General features: G+C 51.4%; 1 protein-coding gene across 5 annotated transcripts in view; it reads right to left on the bottom strand.

Moving 5' to 3' along the window:
• The window catches only part of spef2 (sperm flagellar 2), a 685,307-nt gene that overhangs the window by 384,349 nt on the left and 274,990 nt on the right, over positions 1-25,968 (bottom strand). For all 5 annotated transcript variants that reach the window (XM_073047840.1, XM_073047842.1, XM_073047843.1 and 2 more), the window contains exon 23: positions 24,925-25,052. In XM_073047840.1, the coding sequence (XP_072903941.1) occupies positions 24,925-25,052 (128 nt within the window). The remainder of the gene's footprint in view (positions 1-24,924; positions 25,053-25,968) is intronic.

Raw genomic sequence — 25,968 nt, 5'->3', positions numbered from 1 at the left:
CTCCCTCCCTGTCCATCTGCCTGCAACAGTCTTTAATCATCCACTCCCTCCCTGTCCATCTTCAGCACAGTCTTTAACCATCCACTCCCTCCCTGTCCATCTGCCTGCAACAGTCTTTAACCATCCACTCCCTCCCTGTCCATCTGCCTGCAACAGTCTTTAACCATCCACTCCCTCCCTGTCCATCTTCATCACAGTCTTTAACCATCCACTCCCTCCCTGTCCATCTGCCTGCAACAGTCTTTAACCATCCACTCCTTCCCTGTGCATCTGCCTGCAACAGTCTTTAACCATCCACTCCCTCCCTGTCCATCTTCAGCACAGTCTTTAACCATCCACTCCCTCCCTGTCCATCTTCAGCACAGTCTTTAAGCATCCACTCCCTCCCTGTCCATCTGCCTGCAACAGTCTTTAAGCATCCACTCCCTCCCTGTCCATCTGCCTGCAACAGTCTTTAACCATCCACTCCCTCCCTGTCCATCTTCAGCACAGTCTTTAAGCATCCACTCCCTCCCTGTCCATCTGCCTGCAACAGTCTTTAAGCATCCACTCCCTCCCTGTCCATCTGCCTGCAACAGTCTTTAACCATCCACTCCCTCCCTGTCCATCTTCAGCACAGTCTTTAACCATCCACTCCTTCCTGTCCATCTTCAGCACAGTCTTTAACCATCCACTCCCTCCCTGTCCATCTTCAGCACAGTCTTTAACCATCCACTCCCTCCCTGTCCATCTGCCTGCAACAGTCTTTAACCATCCACTCCCTCCCTTTCCATCTTCAGCATAGTCTTTAACCATCCACTCCCGCCCTGTCCATCTTCAGCACAGTCTTTAACCATCCACTCCCTCCCTGTCCATCTTCAGCACAGTCTTTAACCATCCACTCCCTCCCTGTCCATCTTCAGCACAGTCTTTAACCATCCACTCCCTCCCTGTCCATCTTCAGCACAGTCTTTAACCATCCACTCCCTCCCTGTCCATCTTCAGCACAGTCTTTAACCATCCACTCCCTCCCTGTCCATCTTCAGCACAGTCTTTAACCATCCACTCCCTCCCTGTCCATCTTCAGCACAGTCTTTAACTATCCACTCCCTCCCTGTCCATCTTCAGCACAGTCTTTAACCATCCACTCCCTCCCTGTCCATCTTCAGCACAGTCTTTAACCATCCACTCCCTCCCTGTCCATCTTCAGCACAGTCTTTAACAATCCACTCCCTCCCTGTCCATCTTCAGCACAGTCTTTAACCATCCACTCCCTCCCTGTCCATCTTCAGCACAGTCTTTAACCATCCACTCCCTCCCTGTCCATCTTCAGCACAGTCTTTAACCATCCACTCCCTCCCTGTCCATCTTCAGCACAGTCTTTAACCATCCACTCCCTCCCTGTCCATCTTCAGCACAGTCTTTAACCATCCACTCCCTCCCTGTCCATCTTCAGCACAGTCTTTAACCATCCACTCCCTCCCTGTCCATCTTCAGCACAGTCTTTAACCATCCACTCCCTCCCTGTCCATCTTCAGCACAGTCTTTAACCATCCACTCCCTCCCTGTCCATCTTCAGCACAGTCTTTAACCATCCACTCCCTCCCTGTCCATCTTCAGCACAGTCTTTAACCATCCACTCCCTCCCTGTCCATCTTCAGCACAGTCTTTAACCATCGACTCCCTCCCTGTCCATCTTCAGCACAGTCTTTAAGCATCCACTCCCTCCCTGTGCATCTGCCTGCAACAGTCTTTAAGCATCCACTCCCTCCCTGTCCATCTGCCTGCAACAGTCTTTAACCATCGACTCCCTCCCTGTCCATCTTCAGCACAGTCTTTAACCATCCACTCCCTCCCTGTCCATCTTCAGCACAGTCTTTAACCATCCACTCCCTCCCTGTCCATCTGCCTGCAACAGTCTTTAATCATCCACTCCCTCCCTGTCCATCTTCAGCACAGTCTTTAACCATCCACTCCCTCCCTGTCCATCTTCAGCACAGTCTTTAACCATCCACTCCCTCCCTGTCCATCTTCAGCACAGTCTTTAACCATCTACTCCCTCCCTGTCCATCTTCAGCACAGTCTTTAACCATCCACTCCCTCCCTGTCCATCTTCAGCACAGTCTTTAACAATCTACTCCCTCCCTGTCCATCTTCAGCACAGTCTTTAACCATCCACTCCCTCCCTGCCCATCTTCAGCACAGTCTTTAATCATCCACTCCCTCCCTGTCCATCTTCAGCACTGTCTTTAACCATCCACTCCCTCCCTGTCCATCTTCAGCACAGTCTTTAACCATCCACTCCCTCCCTGCCCATCTTCAGCACAGTCTTTAACCATCCACTCCCTCCCTGTGCATCTTCAGCACAGTCTTTAACCATCTACTCCCTCCCTGTCCATCTTCAGCACAGTCTTTAACCATCCACTCCCTCCCTGTCCATCTTCAGCACAGTCTTTAACCATCCACTCCCTCCCTGTCCATCTTCAGCACAGTCTTTAACCATCCACTCCCTCCCTGTCCATCTTCAGCACAGTCTTTAACCATCCACTCCCTCCCTGTCCATCTTCAGCACAGTCTTTAACCATCCACTCCCTCCCTGTCCATCTTCAGCACAGTCTTTAACCATCCACTTCCTCCCTGTCCATCTTCAGCACAGTCTTTAACCATCCACTCCCTCCCTGTCCATCTTCAGCACAGTCTTTAACCATCCACTCCCTCCCTGTCCATCTTCAGCACAGTCTTTAACCATCTACTCCCTCCCTGTCCATCTTCAGCACAGTCTTTAACCATTCACTCCCTCCCTGTCCATCTTCAGCACAGTCTTTAACTATCCACCCCCTCCCTGTCCATCTTCAGCACAGTCTTTAATCATCCACTCCCTCCCTGTCCATCTTCAGCACTGTCTTTAACCATCCACTCCCTCCCTGTCCATCTTCAGCACAGTCTTTAACCATCCACTCCCTCCCTGTCCATCTTCAGCACAGTCTTTAAGCATCCACTCCCTCCCTGTGCATCTGCCTGCAACAGTCTTTAAGCATCCACTCCCTCCCTGTCCATCTGCCTGCAACAGTCTTTAACCATCTACTCCCTCCCTGTCCATCTTCAGCACAGTCTTTAACCATCCACTCCCTCCCTGCCCATCTTCAGCACAGTCTTTAATCATCCACTCCCTCCCTGTCCATCTTCAGCACTGTCTTTAACCATCCACTCCCTCCCTGTCCATCTTCAGCACAGTCTTTAACCATCCACTCCCTCCCTGTCCATCTTCAGCACAGTCTTTAACCATCCACTCCCTCCCTGTCCATCTTCAGCACAGTCTTTAACCATCTACTCCCTCCCTGTCCATCTTCAGCACAGTCTTTAACCATCCACTCCCTCCCTGTCCATCTTCAGCACAGTCTTTAACCATCTACTCCCTCCCTGTCCATCTTCAGCACAGTCTTTAACCATCCACTCCCTCCCTGCCCATCTTCAGCACAGTCTTTAATCATCCACTCCCTCCCTGTCCATCTTCAGCACTGTCTTTAACCATCCACTCCCTCCCTGTCCATCTTCAGCACAGTCTTTAACCATCCACTCCCTCCCTGCCCATCTTCAGCACAGTCTTTAACCATCCACTCCCTCCCTGTGCATCTTCAGCACAGTCTTTAACCATCTACTCCCTCCCTGTCCATCTTCAGCACAGTCTTTAACCATCCACTCCCTCCCTGTCCATCTTCAGCACAGTCTTTAACCATCCACTCCCTCCCTGTCCATCTTCAGCACAGTCTTTAACCATCCACTCCCTCCCTGTCCATCTTCAGCACAGTCTTTAACCATCCACTCCCTCCCTGTCCATCTTCAGCACAGTCTTTAACCATCCACTCCCTCCCTGTCCATCTTCAGCACAGTCTTTAACCATCCACTTCCTCCCTGTCCATCTTCAGCACAGTCTTTAACCATCCACTCCCTCCCTGTCCATCTTCAGCACAGTCTTTAACCATCCACTCCCTCCCTGTCCATCTTCAGCACAGTCTTTAACCATCCACTCCCTCCCTGTCCATCTTCAGCACAGTCTTTAACCATCCACTCCCTCCCTGTCCATCTGCCTGCAACAGTCTTTAACCATCCACTCCCTCCCTTTTCATCTTCAGCACAGTCTTTAACCATCCACTCCCGCCCTGTCCATCTTCAGCACAGTCTTTAACCATCCACTCCCTCCCTGTCCATCTGCCTGCAACAGTCTTTAACCATCCACTCCCTCCCTGTCCATCTTCAGCACAGTCTTTAACCATCCACTCCCTCCCTGTCCATCTGCCTGCAACAGTCTTTAATCATCCACTCCCTCCCTGTCCATCTTCAGCACAGTCTTTAACCATCCACTCCCTCCCTGTCCATCTTCAGCACAGTCTTTAACCATCCACTCCCTCCCTGTCCATCTGCCTGCAACAGTCTTTAATCATCCACTCCCTCCCTGTCCATCTTCAGCACAGTCTTTAACCATCCACTCCCTCCCTGTCCATCTTCAGCACAGTCTTTAAGCATCCACTCCCTCCCTGTCCATCTGCCTGCAACAGTCTTTAACCATCCACTCCCTCCCTGTCCATCTTCAGCACAGTCTTTAAGCATCCACTCCCTCCCTGTCCATCTGCCTGCAACAGTCTTTAACCATCCACTCCCTCCCTGTCCATCTTCAGCACAGTCTTTAAGCATCCACTCCCTCCCTGTCCATCTGCCTGCAACAGTCTTTAATCATCCACTCCCTCCCTGTCCATCTTCAGCACAGTCTTTAACCATCCACTCCCTCCCTGTCCATCTTCAGCACAGTCTTTAACCATCCACTCCCTCCCTGTCCATCTGCCTGCAACAGTCTTTAACCATCCACTCCCTCCCTGTCCATCTGCCTGCAACAGTCTTTAACCATCCACTCCCTCCCTGTCCATCTTCATCACAGTCTTTAACCATCCACTCCCTCCCTGTCCATCTGCCTGCAACAGTCTTTAACCATCCACTCCTTCCCTGTGCATCTGCCTGCAACAGTCTTTAACCATCCACTCCCTCCCTGTCCATCTTCAGCACAGTCTTTAACCATCCACTCCCTCCCTGTCCATCTTCAGCACAGTCTTTAAGCATCCACTCCCTCCCTGTCCATCTGCCTGCAACAGTCTTTAAGCATCCACTCCCTCCCTGTCCATCTGCCTGCAACAGTCTTTAACCATCCACTCCCTCCCTGTCCATCTTCAGCACAGTCTTTAACCATCCACTCCTTCCTGTCCATCTTCAGCACAGTCTTTAACCATCCACTCCCTCCCTGTCCATCTTCAGCACAGTCTTTAACCATCCACTCCCTCCCTGTCCATCTGCCTGCAACAGTCTTTAACCATCCACTCCCTCCCTTTCCATCTTCAGCACAGTCTTTAACCATCCACTCCCGCCCTGTCCATCTTCAGCACAGTCTTTAACCATCCACTCCCTCCCTGTCCATCTTCAGCACAGTCTTTAACCATCCACTCCCTCCCTGTCCATCTTCAGCACAGTCTTTAACCATCCACTCCCTCCCTGTCCATCTTCAGCACAGTCTTTAACCATCCACTCCCTCCCTGTCCATCTTCAGCACAGTCTTTAACCATCCACTCCCTCCCTGTCCATCTTCAGCACAGTCTTTAACCATCCACTCCCTCCCTGTCCATCTTCAGCACAGTCTTTAACTATCCACTCCCTCCCTGTCCATCTTCAGCACAGTCTTTAACCATCCACTCCCTCCCTGTCCATCTTCAGCACAGTCTTTAACCATCCACTCCCTCCCTGTCCATCTTCAGCACAGTCTTTAACCATCCACTCCCTCCCTGTCCATCTTCAGCACAGTCTTTAACCATCCACTCCCTCCCTGTCCATCTTCAGCACAGTCTTTAACCATCCACTCCCTCCCTGTCCATCTTCAGCACAGTCTTTAACCATCCACTCCCTCCCTGTCCATCTTCAGCACAGTCTTTAACCATCCACTCCCTCCCTGTCCATCTTCAGCACAGTCTTTAACCATCCACTCCCTCCCTGTCCATCTTCAGCACAGTCTTTAACCATCCACTCCCTCCCTGTCCATCTTCAGCACAGTCTTTAACCATCCACTCCCTCCCTGTCCATCTTCAGCACAGTCTTTAACCATCCACTCCCTCCCTGTCCATCTTCAGCACAGTCTTTAACCATCCACTCCCTCCCTGTCCATCTTCAGCACAGTCTTTAACCATCCACTCCCTCCCTGTCCATCTTCAGCACAGTCTTTAACCATCCACTCCCTCCCTGTCCATCTTCAGCACAGTCTTTAAGCATCCACTCCCTCCCTGTGCATCTGCCTGCAACAGTCTTTAAGCATCCACTCCCTCCCTGTCCATCTGCCTGCAACAGTCTTTAACCATCGACTCCCTCCCTGTCCATCTTCAGCACAGTCTTTAACCATCCACTCCCTCCCTGTCCATCTTCAGCACAGTCTTTAACCATCCACTCCCTCCCTGTCCATCTGCCTGCAACAGTCTTTAATCATCCACTCCCTCCCTGTCCATCTTCAGCACAGTCTTTAACCATCCACTCCCTCCCTGTCCATCTTCAGCACAGTCTTTAACCATCCACTCCCTCCCTGTCCATCTTCAGCACAGTCTTTAACCATCTACTCCCTCCCTGTCCATCTTCAGCACAGTCTTTAACCATCCACTCCCTCCCTGTCCATCTTCAGCACAGTCTTTAACAATCTACTCCCTCCCTGTCCATCTTCAGCACAGTCTTTAACCATCCACTCCCTCCCTGCCCATCTTCAGCACAGTCTTTAATCATCCACTCCCTCCCTGTCCATCTTCAGCACTGTCTTTAACCATCCACTCCCTCCCTGTCCATCTTCAGCACAGTCTTTAACCATCCACTCCCTCCCTGCCCATCTTCAGCACAGTCTTTAACCATCCACTCCCTCCCTGTGCATCTTCAGCACAGTCTTTAACCATCTACTCCCTCCCTGTCCATCTTCAGCACAGTCTTTAACCATCCACTCCCTCCCTGTCCATCTTCAGCACAGTCTTTAACCATCCACTCCCTCCCTGTCCATCTTCAGCACAGTCTTTAACCATCCACTCCCTCCCTGTCCATCTTCAGCACAGTCTTTAACCATCCACTCCCTCCCTGTCCATCTTCAGCACAGTCTTTAACCATCCACTCCCTCCCTGTCCATCTTCAGCACAGTCTTTAACCATCCACTTCCTCCCTGTCCATCTTCAGCACAGTCTTTAACCATCCACTCCCTCCCTGTCCATCTTCAGCACAGTCTTTAACCATCCACTCCCTCCCTGTCCATCTTCAGCACAGTCTTTAACCATCTACTCCCTCCCTGTCCATCTTCAGCACAGTCTTTAACCATTCACTCCCTCCCTGTCCATCTTCAGCACAGTCTTTAACTATCCACCCCCTCCCTGTCCATCTTCAGCACAGTCTTTAACCATCCACTCCCTCCCTGTCCATCTTCAGCACAGTCTTTAAGCATCCACTCCCTCCCTGTGCATCTGCCTGCAACAGTCTTTAAGCATCCACTCCCTCCCTGTCCATCTGCCTGCAACAGTCTTTAACCATCTACTCCCTCCCTGTCCATCTTCAGCACAGTCTTTAACCATCCACTCCCTCCCTGCCCATCTTCAGCACAGTCCTTAATCATCCACTCCCTCCCTGTCCATCTTCAGCACTGTCTTTAACCATCCACTCCCTCCCTGTCCATCTTCAGCACAGTCTTTAACCATCCACTCCCTCCCTGTCCATCTTCAGCACAGTCTTTAACCATCCACTCCCTCCCTGTCCATCTTCAGCACAGTCTTTAACCATCTACTCCCTCCCTGTCCATCTTCAGCACAGTCTTTAACCATCCACTCCCTCCCTGTCCATCTTCAGCACAGTCTTTAACCATCTACTCCCTCCCTGTCCATCTTCAGCACAGTCTTTAACCATCCACTCCCTCCCTGCCCATCTTCAGCACAGTCTTTAATCATCCACTCCCTCCCTGTCCATCTTCAGCACTGTCTTTAACCATCCACTCCCTCCCTGTCCATCTTCAGCACAGTCTTTAACCATCCACTCCCTCCCTGCCCATCTTCAGCACAGTCTTTAACCATCCACTCCCTCCCTGTGCATCTTCAGCACAGTCTTTAACCATCTACTCCCTCCCTGTCCATCTTCAGCACAGTCTTTAACCATCCACTCCCTCCCTGTCCATCTTCAGCACAGTCTTTAACCATCCACTCCCTCCCTGTCCATCTTCAGCACAGTCTTTAACCATCCACTCCCTCCCTGTCCATCTTCAGCACAGTCTTTAACCATCCACTCCCTCCCTGTCCATCTTCAGCACAGTCTTTAACCATCCACTCCCTCCCTGTCCATCTTCAGCACAGTCTTTAACCATCCACTTCCTCCCTGTCCATCTTCAGCACAGTCTTTAACCATCCACTCCCTCCCTGTCCATCTTCAGCACAGTCTTTAACCATCCACTCCCTCCCTGTCCATCTTCAGCACAGTCTTTAACCATCTACTCCCTCCCTGTCCATCTTCAGCACAGTCTTTAACCATTCACTCCCTCCCTGTCCATCTTCAGCACAGTCTTTAACTATCCACCCCCTCCCTGTCCATCTTCAGCACAGTCTTTAACCATCCACCCCCTCCCTGTCCATCTTCAGCACAGTCTTCCCCCATCCACTCCCTCCCCGTCCATCTTCAGCACAGTCTTTAACCATCTACTCCCTCCCTGTCCATCTTCAGCACATTCATTAACCATCTACTCCCTCCCTGTCCATCTTCAGCACAGTCTTTAACCATTAACTCCCTCCCTGTCCATCTTCAGCACAGTCTTTAACCATCCACTCCCTCCCTGTCCATCTTCAGCACAGTCTTTAAGCATCCACTCCCTCCCTGTCCATCTGCCTGCAACAGTCTTTAAGCATCCACTCTCTCCCTGTCCATCTGCCTGCAACAGTCTTTAACCATCCACTCCCTCCCTGTCCATCTTCAGCACAGTCTTTAACCATCCACTCCTTCCTGTCCATCTTCAGCACAGTCTTTAACCATCCACTCCCTCCCTGTCCATCTTCAGCACAGTCTTTAACCATCCACTCCCTCCCTGTCCATCTGCCTGCAACAGTCTTTAACCATCCACTCCCTCCCTTTCCATCTTCAGCACAGTCTTTAACCATCCACTCCCGCCCTGTCCATCTTCAGCACAGTCTTTAACCATCCACTCCCTCCCTGTCCATCTTCAGCACAGTCTTTAACCATCCACTCCCTCCCTGTCCATCTTCAGCACAGTCTTTAACCATCCACTCCCTCCCTGTCCATCTTCAGCACAGTCTTTAACCATCCACTCCCTCCCTGTCCATCTTCAGCACAGTCTTTAACCATCCACTCCCTCCCTGTCCATCTTCAGCACAGTCTTTAACCATCCACTCCCTCCCTGTCCATCTTCAGCACAGTCTTTAACTATCCACTCCCTCCCTGTCCATCTTCAGCACAGTCTTTAACCATCCACTCCCTCCCTGTCCATCTTCAGCACAGTCTTTAACCATCCACTCCCTCCCTGTCCATCTTCAGCACAGTCTTTAACCATCCACTCCCTTCCTGTCCATCTTCAGCACAGTCTTTAACCATCCACTCCCTCCCTGCCCATCTTCAGCACAGTCTTTAATCATCCACTCCCTCCCTGTCCATCTTCAGCACTGTCTTTAACCATCCACTCCCTCCCTGCCCATCTTCAGCACAGTCTTTAACCATCCACTCCCTCCCTGTCCATCTTCAGCACAGTCTTTAACCATCTACTCCCTCCCTGTCCATCTTCAGCACAGTCTTTAACCATCCACTCCCTCCCTGTCCATCTTCAGCACAGTCTTTAACCATCAACTCCCTCCCTGTCCATCTTCAGCACAGTCTTTAACCATCCACTCCCTCCCTGTCCATCTTCAGCACAGTCTTTAACCATCCACTCCCTCCCTGTCCATCTTCAGCACAGTCTTTAACCATCCACTCCCTCCCTGTCCATCTTCAGCACAGTCTTTAACCATCCACTCCCTCCCTGTCCATCTTCAGCACAGTCTTTAACCATCCACTCCCTCCCTGTCCATCTTCAGCACAGTCTTTAACCATCCACTCCCTCCCTGTCCATCTTCAGCACAGTCTTTAACCATCCACTCCCTCCCTGTCCATCTTCAGCACAGTCTTTAACCATCCACTCCCTCCCTGTCCATCTTCAGGACAGTCTTTAACCATTCACTCCCTCCCTGTCCATCTTCAGCACAGTCTTTAACTATCCACCGCCTCCCTGTCCATCTTCAGCACAGTCTTCCCCCATCCACCCCCTCCCTGTCCATCTTCAGCACAGTCTTCCCCCATCCACTCCCTCCCCATCCATCTTCAGCACAGTCTTTAACCATCTACTCCCTCCCTGTCCATCTTCAGCACAGTCTTGAACCATCTACTCCCTCCCTGTCCATCTTCAGCACAGTCTTTAACCATTAACTCCCTCCCTGTCCATCTTCAGCACAGTCTTTAACCATCCACTCCCTCCCTGTCCATCTTCAGCACAGTCTTTAACCATCTACTCCCTCCCTGTCCATCTTCAGCACAGTCTTTAACCATCTACTCCCTCCCTGTCCATCTTCAGCACAGTCTTTAACCATCTACTCCCTCCCTGTCCATCTTCAGCACAGTCTTTAACCATCTACTCCCTCCGTGTCCATCTTCAGCACAGTCTTTAACCATCCACTCCCTCCCTGTCCATCTTCAGCACAGTCTTTAACCATCCACTCCCTCCCTGTCCATCTTCAGCACAGTCTTTAACCATCTACTCCCTCCCTGTCCATCTTCAGCACAGTCTTTAACCATCCACTCCCTCCCTGTCCATCTTCAGCACAGTCTTTAACAATCTACTCCCTCCCTGTCCATCTTCAGCACAGTCTTTAACCATCCACTCCCTCCCTGCCCATCTTCAGCACAGTCTTTAATCATCCACTCCCTCCCTGTCCATCTTCAGCACTGTCTTTAACCATCCACTCCCTCCCTGTCCATCTTCAGCACAGTCTTTAACCATCCACTCCCTCCCTGCCCATCTTCAGCACAGTCTTTAACCATCCACTCCCTCCCTGTGCATCTTCAGCACAGTCTTTAACCATCTACTCCCTCCCTGTCCATCTTCAGCACAGTCTTTAACCATCCACTCCCTCCCTGTCCATCTTCAGCACAGTCTTTAACCATCCACTCCCTCCCTGTCCATCTTCAGCACAGTCTTTAACCATCCACTCCCTCCCTGTCCATCTTCAGCACAGTCTTTAACCATCCACTCCCTCCCTGTCCATCTTCAGCACAGTCTTTAACCATCCACTCCCTCCCTGTCCATCTTCAGCACAGTCTTTAACCATCCACTTCCTCCCTGTCCATCTTCAGCACAGTCTTTAACCATCCACTCCCTCCCTGTCCATCTTCAGCACAGTCTTTAACCATCCACTCCCTCCCTGTCCATCTTCAGCACAGTCTTTAACCATCTACTCCCTCCCTGTCCATCTTCAGCACAGTCTTTAACCATTCACTCCCTCCCTGTCCATCTTCAGCACAGTCTTTAACTATCCACCCCCTCCCTGTCCATCTTCAGCACAGTCTTTAATCATCCACTCCCTCCCTGTCCATCTTCAGCACTGTCTTTAACCATCCACTCCCTCCCTGTCCATCTTCAGCACAGTCTTTAACCATCCACTCCCTCCCTGTCCATCTTCAGCACAGTCTTTAAGCATCCACTCCCTCCCTGTGCATCTGCCTGCAACAGTCTTTAAGCATCCACTCCCTCCCTGTCCATCTGCCTGCAACAGTCTTTAACCATCTACTCCCTCCCTGTCCATCTTCAGCACAGTCTTTAACCATCCACTCCCTCCCTGCCCATCTTCAGCACAGTCCTTAATCATCCACTCCCTCCCTGTCCATCTTCAGCACTGTCTTTAACCATCCACTCCCTCCCTGTCCATCTTCAGCACAGTCTTTAACCATCCACTCCCTCCCTGTCCATCTTCAGCACAGTCTTTAACCATCCACTCCCTCCCTGTCCATCTTCAGCACAGTCTTTAACCATCTACTCCCTCCCTGTCCATCTTCAGCACAGTCTTTAACCATCCACTCCCTCCCTGTCCATCTTCAGCACAGTCTTTAACCATCTACTCCCTCCCTGTCCATCTTCAGCACAGTCTTTAACCATCCACTCCCTCCCTGCCCATCTTCAGCACAGTCTTTAATCATCCACTCCCTCCCTGTCCATCTTCAGCACTGTCTTTAACCATCCACTCCCTCCCTGTCCATCTTCAGCACAGTCTTTAACCATCCACTCCCTCCCTGCCCATCTTCAGCACAGTCTTTAACCATCCACTCCCTCCCTGTGCATCTTCAGCACAGTCTTTAACCATCTACTCCCTCCCTGTCCATCTTCAGCACAGTCTTTAACCATCCACTCCCTCCCTGTCCATCTTCAGCACAGTCTTTAACCATCCACTCCCTCCCTGTCCATCTTCAGCACAGTCTTTAACCATCCACTCCCTCCCTGTCCATCTTCAGCACAGTCTTTAACCATCCACTCCCTCCCTGTCCATCTTCAGCACAGTCTTTAACCATCCACTCCCTCCCTGTCCATCTTCAGCACAGTCTTTAACCATCCACTTCCTCCCTGTCCATCTTCAGCACAGTCTTTAACCATCCACTCCCTCCCTGTCCATCTTCAGCACAGTCTTTAACCATCCACTCCCTCCCTGTCCATCTTCAGCACAGTCTTTAACCATCTACTCCCTCCCTGTCCATCTTCAGCACAGTCTTTAACCATTCACTCCCTCCCTGTCCATCTTCAGCACAGTCTTTAACTATCCACCCCCTCCCTGTCCATCTTCAGCACAGTCTTTAACCATCCACCCCCTCCCTGTCCATCTTCAGCACAGTCTTCCCCCATCCACTCCCTCCCCGTCCATCTTCAGCACAGTCTTTAACCATCTACTCCCTCCCTGTCCATCTTCAGCACATTCATTAACCATCTACTCCCTCCCTGTCCATCTTCAGCACAGTCTTTAACCATTAACTCCCTCCCTGTCCATCTTCAGCACAGTCTTTAACCATCCACTCCCTCCCTGTCCATCTTCAGCACAGTCTTTAAGCATCCACTCCCTCCCTGTCCATCTGCCTGCAACAGTCTTTAAGCATCCACTCTCTCCCTGTCCATCTGCCTGCAACAGTCTTTAACCATCCACTCCCTCCCTGTCCATCTTCAGCACAGTCTTTAACCATCCACTCCTTCCTGTCCATCTTCAGCACAGTCTTTAACCATCCACTCCCTCCCTGTCCATCTTCAGCACAGTCTTTAACCATCCACTCCCTCCCTGTCCATCTGCCTGCAACAGTCTTTAACCATCCACTCCCTCCCTTTCCATCTTCAGCACAGTCTTTAACCATCCACTCCCGCCCTGTCCATCTTCAGCACAGTCTTTAACCATCCACTCCCTCCCTGTCCATCTTCAGCACAGTCTTTAACCATCCACTCCCTCCCTGTCCATCTTCAGCACAGTCTTTAACCATCCACTCCCTCCCTGTCCATCTTCAGCACAGTCTTTAACCATCCACTCCCTCCCTGTCCATCTTCAGCACAGTCTTTAACCATCCACTCCCTCCCTGTCCATCTTCAGCACAGTCTTTAACCATCCACTCCCTCCCTGTCCATCTTCAGCACAGTCTTTAACTATCCACTCCCTCCCTGTCCATCTTCAGCACAGTCTTTAACCATCCACTCCCTCCCTGTCCATCTTCAGCACAGTCTTTAACCATCCACTCCCTCCCTGTCCATCTTCAGCACAGTCTTTAACCATCCACTCCCTTCCTGTCCATCTTCAGCACAGTCTTTAACCATCCACTCCCTCCCTGCCCATCTTCAGCACAGTCTTTAATCATCCACTCCCTCCCTGTCCATCTTCAGCACTGTCTTTAACCATCCACTCCCTCCCTGCCCATCTTCAGCACAGTCTTTAACCATCCACTCCCTCCCTGTCCATCTTCAGCACAGTCTTTAACCATCTACTCCCTCCCTGTCCATCTTCAGCACAGTCTTTAACCATCCACTCCCTCCCTGTCCATCTTCAGCACAGTCTTTAACCATCAACTCCCTCCCTGTCCATCTTCAGCACAGTCTTTAACCATCCACTCCCTCCCTGTCCATCTTCAGCACAGTCTTTAACCATCCACTCCCTCCCTGTCCATCTTCAGCACAGTCTTTAACCATCCACTCCCTCCCTGTCCATCTTCAGCACAGTCTTTAACCATCCACTCCCTCCCTGTCCATCTTCAGCACAGTCTTTAACCATCCACTCCCTCCCTGTCCATCTTCAGCACAGTCTTTAACCATCCACTCCCTCCCTGTCCATCTTCAGCACAGTCTTTAACCATCCACTCCCTCCCTGTCCATCTTCAGCACAGTCTTTAACCATCCACTCCCTCCCTGTCCATCTTCAGGACAGTCTTTAACCATTCACTCCCTCCCTGTCCATCTTCAGCACAGTCTTTAACTATCCACCGCCTCCCTGTCCATCTTCAGCACAGTCTTCCCCCATCCACCCCCTCCCTGTCCATCTTCAGCACAGTCTTCCCCCATCCACTCCCTCCCCATCCATCTTCAGCACAGTCTTTAACCATCTACTCCCTCCCTGTCCATCTTCAGCACAGTCTTGAACCATCTACTCCCTCCCTGTCCATCTTCAGCACAGTCTTTAACCATTAACTCCCTCCCTGTCCATCTTCAGCACAGTCTTTAACCATCCACTCCCTCCCTGTCCATCTTCAGCACAGTCTTTAACCATCTACTCCCTCCCTGTCCATCTTCAGCACAGTCTTTAACCATCTACTCCCTCCCTGTCCATCTTCAGCACAGTCTTTAACCATCTACTCCCTCCCTGTCCATCTTCAGCACAGTCTTTAACCATCTACTCCCTCCGTGTCCATCTTCAGCACAGTCTTTAACCATCCACTCCCTCCCTGTCCATCTTCAGCACAGTCTTTAACCATCCACTCCCTCCCTGTCCATCTGCCTGCAACAGTCTTTAACCATCCACTCCCTCCCTTTCCATCTTCAGCACAGTCTTTAACCATCCACTCCCGCCCTGTCCATCTTCAGCACAGTCTTTAACCATCCACTCCCTCCCTGTCCATCTTCAGCACAGTCTTTAACCATCCACTCCCTCCCTGTCCATCTTCAGCACAGTCTTTAACCATCCACTCCCTCCCTGTCCATCTTCAGCACAGTCTTTAACCATCCACTCCCTCCCTGTCCATCTTCAGCACAGTCTTTAACCATCCACTCCCTCCCTGTCCATCTTCAGCACAGTCTTTAACCATCCACTCCCTCCCTGTCCATCTTCAGCACAGTCTTTAACCATCCACTCCCTCCCTGTCCATCTTCAGCACAGTCTTTAACCATCCACTCCCTCCCTGTCCATCTTCAGCACAGTCTTTAACCATCCACTCCCTCCCTGTCCATCTTCAGCACAGTCTTTAACCATCTACTCCCTCCCTGTCCATCTTCAGCACAGTCTTTAACCATCCACTCCCTCCCTGTCCATCTTCAGCACAGTCTTTAACCATCCACTCCCTTCCTGTCCATCTTCAGCACAGTCTTTAACCATCCACTCCCTCCCTGCCCATCTTCAGCACAGTCTTTAATCATCCACTCCCTCCCTGTCCATCTTCAGCACTGTCTTTAACCATCCACTCCCTCCCTGCCCATCTTCAGCACAGTCTTTAACCATCCACTCCCTCCCTGTGCATCTTCAGCACAGTCTTTAACCATCTACTCCCTCGCTGTCCATCTTCAGCACAGTCTTTAACCATCCACTCCCTCCCTGTCCATCTTCAGCACAGTCTTTAACCATCCACTCCCTCCCTGTCCATCTTCAGCACAGTCTTTAACCATCCACTCCCTCCCTGTCCATCTTCAGCACAGTCTTTAACCATCCACTCCCTCCCTGTCCATCTTCAGCACAGTCTTTAACCATCCACTCCCTCCCTGTCCATCTTCAGCACAGTCTTTAACCATCCACTCCCTCCCTGTCCATCTTCAGCACAGTCTTTAACCATCCACTCCCTCCCTGTCCATCTTCAGCACAGTCTTTAACCATCCACTCCCTCCCTGTCCATCTTCAGCACAGTCTTTAACCATCTACTCCCTCCCTGTCCATCTTCAGCACAGTCTTTAACCATTCACTCCCTCCCTGTCCATCTTCAGCACAGTCTTTAACTATCCACCCCCTCCCTGTCCATCTTCAGCACAGTCTTTAACCATCCACCCCCTCCCTGTCCATCTTCAGCACAGTCTTCCCCCATCCACTCCCTCCCCGTCCATCTTCAGCACAGTCTTTAACCATCTACTCCCTCCCTGCCCATCTTCAGCACAGTCTTTAATCATCCACTCCCTCCCTGTCCATCTTCAGCACAGTCTTTAACCATCAACTCCCTCCCTGTCCATCTTCAGCACAGTCTTTAACCATCCACTCCCTCCCTGTCCATCTTCAGCACAGTCTTTAACCATCCACTCCCTCCCTGTCCATCTTCAGCACAGTCTTTAACCATCCACTCCCTCCCTGTCCATCTTCAGCACAGTCTTTAACCATCCACTCCCTCCCTGTCCATCTTCAGCACAGTCTTTAACCATCCACTCCCTCCCTGTCCATCTTCAGCACAGTCTTTAACCGTCCACTCCCTCCCTGTCCATCTTCAGCACAGTCTTTAACCATCCACTCCCTCCCTGTCCATCTTCAGCACAGTCTTTAACCATCCACTCCCTCCCTGTCCATCTTCAGGACAGTCTTTAACCATTCACTCCCTCCCTGTCCATCTTCAGCACAGTCTTTAACTATCCACCGCCTCCCTGTCCATCTTCAGCACAGTCTTCCCCCATCCACCCCCTCCCTGTCCATCTTCAGCACAGTCTTCCCCCATCCACTCCCTCCCCATCCATCTTCAGCACAGTCTTTAACCATCTACTCCCTCCCTGTCCATCTTCAGCACAGTCTTGAACCATCTACTCCCTCCCTGTCCATCTTCAGCACAGTCTTTAACCATTAACTCCCTCCCTGTCCATCTTCAGCACAGTCTTTAACCATCCACTCCCTCCCTGTCCATCTTCAGCACAGTCCTTAACCATCTACTCCCTCCCTGTCCATCTTCAGCACAGTCTTTAACCATCTACTCCCTCCCTGTCCATCTTCAGCACAGTCTTTAACCATCTACTCCCTCCCTGTCCATCTTCAGCACAGTCTTTAACCATCTACTCCCTCCCTGTCCATCTTCAGCACAGTCTTTAACCATCCACTCCCTCCCTGTCCATCTTCAGCACAGTCTTTAACCATCCACTCCCTCCCTGTCCATCTGCCTGCAACAGTCTTTAACCATCCACTCCCTCCCTTTCCATCTTCAGCACAGTCTTTAACCATCCACTCCCGCCCTGTCCATCTTCAGCACAGTCTTTAACCATCCACTCCCTCCCTGTCCATCTTCAGCACAGTCTTTAACCATCCACTCCCTCCCTGTCCATCTTCAGCACAGTCTTTAACCATCCACTCCCTCCCTGTCCATCTTCAGCACAGTCTTTAACCATCCACTCCCTCCCTGTCCATCTTCAGCACAGTCTTTAACCATCCACTCCCTCCCTGTCCATCTTCAGCACAGTCTTTAACCATCCACTCCCTCCCTGTCCATCTTCAGCACAGTCTTTAACCATCCACTCCCTCCCTGTCCATCTTCAGCACAGTCTTTAACCATCTACTCCCTCCCTGTCCATCTTCAGCACAGTCTTTAACCATCCACTCCCTCCCTGTCCATCTTCAGCACAGTCTTTAACCATCCACTCCCTTCCTGTCCATCTTCAGCACAGTCTTTAACCATCCACTCCCTCCCTGCCCATCTTCAGCACAGTCTTTAATCATCCACTCCCTCCCTGTCCATCTTCAGCACTGTCTTTAACCATCCACTCCCTCCCTGCCCATCTTCAGCACAGTCTTTAACCATCCACTCCCTCCCTGTGCATCTTCAGCACAGTCTTTAACCATCTACTCCCTCGCTGTCCATCTTCAGCACAGTCTTTAACCATCCACTCCCTCCCTGTCCATCTTCAGCACAGTCTTTAACCATCCACTCCCTCCCTGTCCATCTTCAGCACAGTCTTTAACCATCCACTCCCTCCCTGTCCATCTTCAGCACAGTCTTTAACCATCCACTCCCTCCCTGTCCATCTTCAGCACAGTCTTTAACCATCCACTCCCTCCCTGTCCATCTTCAGCACAGTCTTTAACCATCCACTCCCTCCCTGTCCATCTTCAGCACAGTCTTTAACCATCCACTCCCTCCCTGTCCATCTTCAGCACAGTCTTTAACCATCCACTCCCTCCCTGTCCATCTTCAGCACAGTCTTTAACCATCTACTCCCTCCCTGTCCATCTTCAGCACAGTCTTTAACCATTCACTCCCTCCCTGTCCATCTTCAGCACAGTCTTTAACTATCCACCCCCTCCCTGTCCATCTTCAGCACAGTCTTTAACCATCCACCCCCTCCCTGTCCATCTTCAGCACAGTCTTCCCCCATCCACTCCCTCCCCGTCCATCTACAGCACAGTCTTTAACCATCTACTCCCTCCCTGCCCATCTTCAGCACAGTCTTTAATCATCCACTCCCTCCCTGTCCATCTTCAGCACTGTCTTTAACCATCCACTCCCTCCCTGTCCATCTTCAGCACAGTCTTTAACCATCCACTCCCTCCCTGCCCATCTTCAGCACAGTCTTTAACCATCCACTCCCTCCCTGTGCATCTTCAGCACAGTCTTTAACCATCCACTCCCTCCCTGTCCATCTTCAGCACAGTCTTTAACCATCCACTCCCTCCCTGTCCATCTTCAGCACAGTCTTTAACCATCCACTCCCTCCCTGTCCATCTTCAGCACAGTCTTTAACCATCCACTCCCTCCCTGTCCATCTTCAGCACAGTCTTTAACCATCCACTCCCTCCCTGTCCATCTTCAGCACAGTCTTTAACCATCCACTTCCTCCCTGTCCATCTTCAGCACAGTCTTTAACCATCCACTCCCTCCCTGTCCATCTTCAGCACAGTCTTTAACCATCCACTCCCTCCCTGTCCATCTTCAGCACAGTCTTTAACCATCTACTCCCTCCCTGTCCATCTTCAGCACAGTCTTTAACCATTCACTCCCTCCCTGTCCATCTTCAGCACAGTCTTTAACTATCCACCCCCTCCCTGTCCATCTTCAGCACAGTCTTTAACCATCCACCCCCTCCCTGTCCATCTTCAGCACAGTCTTCCCCCATCCACTCCCTCCCCGTCCATCTTCAGCACAGTCTTTAACCATCTACTCCCTCCCTGTCCATCTTCAGCACAGTCTTTAACCATCTACTCCCTCCCTGTCCATCTTCAGCACAGTCTTTAACCATTAACTCCCTCCCTGTCCATCTTCAGCACAGTCTTTAACCATCCACTCCCTCCCTGTCCATCTTCAGCACAGTCTTTAAGCATCCACTCCCTCCCTGTCCATCTGCCTGCAACAGTCTTTAAGCATCCACTCCCTCCCTGTCCATCTGCCTGCAACAGTCTTTAACCATCCACTCCCTCCCTGTCCATCTTCAGCACAGTCTTTAACCATCCACTCCTTCCTGTCCATCTTCAGCACAGTCTTTAACCATCCACTCCCTCCCTGTCCATCTTCAGCACAGTCTTTAACCATCCACTCCCTCCCTGTCCATCTGCCTGCAACAGTCTTTAACCATCCACTCCCTCCCTTTCCATCTTCAGCACAGTCTTTAACCATCCACTCCCGCCCTGTCCATCTTCAGCACAGTCTTTAACCATCCACTCCCTCCCTGTCCATCTTCAGCACAGTCTTTAACCATCCACTCCCTCCCTGTCCATCTTCAGCACAGTCTTTAACCATCCACTCCCTCCCTGTCCATCTTCAGCACAGTCTTTAACCATCCACTCCCTCCCTGTCCATCTTCAGCACAGTCTTTAACCATCCACTCCCTCCCTGTCCATCTTCAGCACAGTCTTTAACCATCCACTCCCTCCCTGTCCATCTTCAGCACAGTCTTTAACTATCCACTCCCTCCCTGTCCATCTTCAGCACAGTCTTTAACCATCCACTCCCTCCCTGTCCATCTTCAGCACAGTCTTTAACCATCCACTCCCTCCCTGTCCATCTTCAGCACAGTCTTTAACCATCCACTCCCTTCCTGTCCATCTTCAGCACAGTCTTTAACCATCCACTCCCTCCCTGCCCATCTTCAGCACAGTCTTTAATCATCCACTCCCTCCCTGTCCATCTTCAGCACTGTCTTTAACCATCCACTCCCTCCCTGCCCATCTTCAGCACAGTCTTTAACCATCCACTCCCTCCCTGTCCATCTTCAGCACAGTCTTTAACCATCTACTCCCTCCCTGTCCATCTTCAGCACAGTCTTTAACCATCCACTCCCTCCCTGTCCATCTTCAGCACAGTCTTTAACCATCAACTCCCTCCCTGTCCATCTTCAGCACAGTCTTTAACCATCCACTCCCTCCCTGTCCATCTTCAGCACAGTCTTTAACCATCCACTCCCTCCCTGTCCATCTTCAGCACAGTCTTTAACCATCCACTCCCTCCCTGTCCATCTTCAGCACAGTCTTTAACCATCCACTCCCTCCCTGTCCATCTTCAGCACAGTCTTTAACCATCCACTCCCTCCCTGTCCATCTTCAGCACAGTCTTTAACCATCCACTCCCTCCCTGTCCATCTTCAGCACAGTCTTTAACCATCCACTCCCTCCCTGTCCATCTTCAGCACAGTCTTTAACCATCCACTCCCTCCCTGTCCATCTTCAGCACAGTCTTTAACCATTCACTCCCTCCCTGTCCATCTTCAGCACAGTCTTTAACTATCCACCGCCTCCCTGTCCATCTTCAGCACAGTCTTCCCCCATCCACCCCCTCCCTGTCCATCTTCAGCACAGTCTTCCCCCATCCACTCCCTCCCCATCCATCTTCAGCACAGTCTTTAACCATCTACTCCCTCCCTGTCCATCTTCAGCACAGTCTTGAACCATCTACTCCCTCCCTGTCCATCTTCAGCACAGTCTTTAACCATTAACTCCCTCCCTGTCCATCTTCAGCACAGTCTTTAACCATCCACTCCCTCCCTGTCCATCTTCAGCACAGTCTTTAACCATCTACTCCCTCCCTGTCCATCTTCAGCACAGTCTTTAACCATCTACTCCCTCCCTGTCCATCTTCAGCACAGTCTTTAACCATCTACTCCCTCCCTGTCCATCTTCAGCACAGTCTTTAACCATCTACTCCCTCCCTGTCCATCTTCAGCACAGTCTTTAACCATCCACTCCCTCCCTGTCCATCTTCAGCACAGTCTTTAACCATCCACTCCCTCCCTGTCCATCTGCCTGCAACAGTCTTTAACCATCCACTCCCTCCCTTTCCATCTTCAGCACAGTCTTTAACCATCCACTCCCGCCCTGTCCATCTTCAGCACAGTCTTTAACCATCCACTCCCTCCCTGTCCATCTTCAGCACAGTCTTTAACCATCCACTCCCTCCCTGTCCATCTTCAGCACAGTCTTTAACCATCCACTCCCTCCCTGTCCATCTTCAGCACAGTCTTTAACCATCCACTCCCTCCCTGTCCATCTTCAGCACAGTCTTTAACCATCCACTCCCTCCCTGTCCATCTTCAGCACAGTCTTTAACCATCCACTCCCTCCCTGTCCATCTTCAGCACAGTCTTTAACCATCCACTCCCTCCCTGTCCATCTTCAGCACAGTCTTTAACCATCCACTCCCTCCCTGTCCATCTTCAGCACAGTCTTTAACCATCCACTCCCTCCCTGTCCATCTTCAGCACAGTCTTTAACCATCTACTCCCTCCCTGTCCATCTTCAGCACAGTCTTTAACCATCCACTCCCTCCCTGTCCATCTTCAGCACAGTCTTTAACCATCCACTCCCTTCCTGTCCATCTTCAGCACAGTCTTTAACCATCCACTCCCTCCCTGCCCATCTTCAGCACAGTCTTTAATCATCCACTCCCTCCCTGTCCATCTTCAGCACTGTCTTTAACCATCCACTCCCTCCCTGCCCATCTTCAGCACAGTCTTTAACCATCCACTCCCTCCCTGCGCATCTTCAGCACAGTCTTTAACCATCTACTCCCTCGCTGTCCATCTTCAGCACAGTCTTTAACCATCCACTCCCTCCCTGTCCATCTTCAGCACAGTCTTTAACCATCTACTCCCTCCCTGTCCATCTTCAGCACAGTCTTTAACCATTCACTCCCTCCCTGTCCATCTTCAGCACAGTCTTTAACTATCCACCCCCTCCCTGTCCATCTTCAGCACAGTCTTTAACCATCCACCCCCTCCCTGTCCATCTTCAGCACAGTCTTCCCCCATCCACTCCCTCCCCGTCCATCTTCAGCACAGTCTTTAACCATCTACTCCCTCCCTGTCCATCTTCAGCACAGTCTTTAACCATCTACTCCCTCCCTGTCCATCTTCAGCACAGTCTTTAACCATTAACTCCCTCCCTGTCCATCTTCAGCACAGTCTTTAACCATCCACTCCCTCCCTGTCCATCTTCAGCACAGTCTTTAACCATCTACTCCCTCCCTGTCCATCTTCAGCACAGTCTTTAACCATCTACTCCCTCCCTGTCCATCTTCAGCACAGTCTTTAACCATTCACTCCCTCCCTGTCCATCTTCAGCACAGTCTTTAACTATCCACCCCCTCCCTGTCCATCTTCAGCACAGTTTTCCCCCATCCACTCCCTCCCCGTCCATCTTCAGCACAGTCTTTAACTATCCACCCCCTCCCTGTCCATCTTCAGCACAGTCTTTAACAATCCACTCCCTCCCTGTCCATCTTCAGCACAGTCTTTAACCATCCACTCCCTCCCTGTCCATCTTCAGCACAGTCTTTAACCATCCACTCCCTCCCTGTCCATCTTCAGCACAGTCTTTAACCATCCACTCCCTCCCTGTCCATCTTCAGCACAGTCTTTAACCATCCACACTCACTTGTGTTCACCCAGGGAGGGCCCACAGTCTGTGTTCACACTAGGGGAGGGGCCCACACTCTGTGTTCACACGGGGATGGCCCACAGCCTGTGTTCACACTAGGGGAGGGGCCCACACTCACTTGTGTTCACACGGGGAGGGCCCACAGTCTGTGTTCACACTAGGGGAGGGGCCCACAGTCTGTGTTCACACTGGGAGGGCCCACAGTCTGTGTTCACACTAGGGGAGGGGCCCACACTCACCTGTGTTCACACTGGGATGGCCCACAGCCTGTGTTCACACCAGGGGAGGGGCCCACACTCACTTGTGTTCACACGGGGAGGGCCCACAGTCTGTGTTCACACTAGGGGAGGGGCCCACACTCACCTGTGTTCACACTATGGGAGGGCCCACACTCACTTGTGTTCACACGGGGAGGGCCCACCGTCTGTGTTCACACTAGGGGAGGGGCCCACACTCACCTGTGTTCACACGGGGAGGGCCCACAGTCTGTGTTCACACTAGGGGGAGGGGCCCACACTCACCTGTGTTCACACGGGGAGGGCCCACAGTCTGTGTTCACACTAGGGGAGGGGCCCACACTCACCTGTGTTCACACGGGGAAGGCCCACAGTCTGTGTTCACACTAGGGGAGGGGCCCACACTCACCTGTGTTCACACGGGGAGGGCCCACAGTCTGTGTTCACACTAGGGGAGGGGCCCACTCTCACCTGTGTTCACACTAGGGGTGGGGCCCACAGTCTGTGTTCACACTAGGGGAGGGGCCCACTCTCACCTGTGTTCACACTAGGGGTGGGGCCCACAGTCTGTGTTCACACTAGGTAAGGGGCCCACAGTCTGTGTTCACACTAGGGGAGGGGCCCACACTCACCTGTGTTCACACGGGGAGGGCCCACAGCCTGTGTTCACACGGGGAGGGCCCACACTCACCTGTGTTCACATTTGGGGAGGGCCCACACTATGTGTTCACACTCAGGGAGGGATCCACACTCTGTTGACCCTCAGGGCTGGCTATGCTTTCCCGATACATCCCCTTTAAAGTTTCCCCACTTTCCTTAATCCCATGCACTTTTCTAATTGGCATCTCCCCTGAAGAAAAAAACTGACTGTCTACTCAAACTATGCCTCTGATAACCTTTTATCCTTCTTTCACATCACAACGATAGGGACCTGAGGAGCAATTTTTCTTCACAGAGAATAGATGGGTGTATGGAACAAGCTGCCAATGGAGGTGGTAGAGGAGGGTAGAATTAAAACTATAGAAGGACATTTCGAACAGATTTAGTGGGATATGTGTCAAACACAGTGAAATGTGACTCGCTCATGCATACACTTGGACCCGCTTACTATCATATACAGAACTTTCCTTTGCATTTCATTCATACAGTTCACCTCATCACATCAACACATGGCGGGAAAAGGAACAATAGAATGCAGAATAAGTTGCTACATTAACTGAGAAAGCGCACTTTAGGTGCAAGGCCAGCGTCAGGTAGATTGTGGGATCCATCTTTTTTGTACTAGACAATTTAATAGTCTCATGAATGTGGAGTAAAAGCTGTCCTTGAGCCTGGTGGTACATGCATTCAGACATTTGCATCTTCTAATGGAAGAAAGGTGAAAGAGGCAAGAATGAACAGGGTGGTTAGGCTGTCAGTTCCTTCATCCCCAGCACATGGCAGGTTCAGAGGAAGGAATGTGGGGTTGCCCAGGGTTCTGCACATCCACTCTCCACACTCCTCCAGATCAGACTCTGTGTACCTTCATGTCCTTCCTGCCTGGAACTGTCCCCACTTCTCATCCCTTTTCCCGAAACTGCCCTCACCGAAGCGTGTGCAGGTCCTGGATGGCCTGGTGTCGTTCCCTGCGCAGCTCCTGCATCACTCTGTGGATGGTGCTGGTATGTGTCTCCACGATGCTGTCCCAGTAACGACAGAGGTACTCAGCAATCTCCTGAAAAGCAGCAGATGCAGTCAACCGCAAAGAACAGGTTTGTTACATAAAGAACCATTTTCAAAATTAAACAATAATCACCCTAGTCCAGGACACACTCCAGATCATGCAAATCTTACCAGAGAGACAGTGCACAGCAAAGGCTCCCTCTCCAGAGACACATGGATACAGATGTATACTCAGAAGAGGGGCAGGCAGTCAGCTCAGGATTTGGGCCAAATGCAACCAAATTGACTGAGACTTGAATGGGAATCCTGGGTCGGCATGCACTAGATGGGCTGAAGGACCTGGTTCTGTGCTCTCAGGCCTGCAAGACTGACATATTGCAGTTCATCGGGGTATCAGCCTGCTGTGAATGACGACTTTAGCCGGACAATGGCACACCAACTACGAATGGACCAGAGCCACCTTGTAGCACACAGAATCCCACTCCACACCCACTCCGAATGGACCAGAGCCACCTTGTAGCACACAGAATCCCACTCCACACCCACTCCGAATGGACCACAGCCACCTTGTAGCACACAGAATCCCACTCCACACCCACTCCCAATGGACCACAGCCACCTTGTAGCACACAGAATCCCACTCCACACCCACTCCCAATGGACCAGAGCCACCTTGTAGCACACAGAATCCCACTCCACACCCACTCCGAATGGACCACAGCCACCTTGTAGCACACAGAATCCCACTCCACACCCACTCCGAATGGACCACAGCCACCTTGTAGCACACAGAATCCCACTCCACACCCACTCCGAATGGTCCAGAGCCACCTTGTAGCACACAGAATCCCACTCCACACCCACTCCGAATGGACCAGAGCCACCTTGTAGCACACAGAATCCCACTCCACACCCACTCCGAATGGACCAGAGCCACCTTGTAGCACACAGAATCCCACTCCACACCC

The sequence above is a fragment of the Hemitrygon akajei genome, chromosome 6 (assembly GCF_048418815.1).
Source record: "Hemitrygon akajei chromosome 6, sHemAka1.3, whole genome shotgun sequence".
Classification (NCBI taxonomy): Eukaryota; Metazoa; Chordata; class Chondrichthyes; order Myliobatiformes; family Dasyatidae; genus Hemitrygon; species Hemitrygon akajei.
This window is presented reverse-complemented; position numbering and strand designations above follow the sequence as displayed.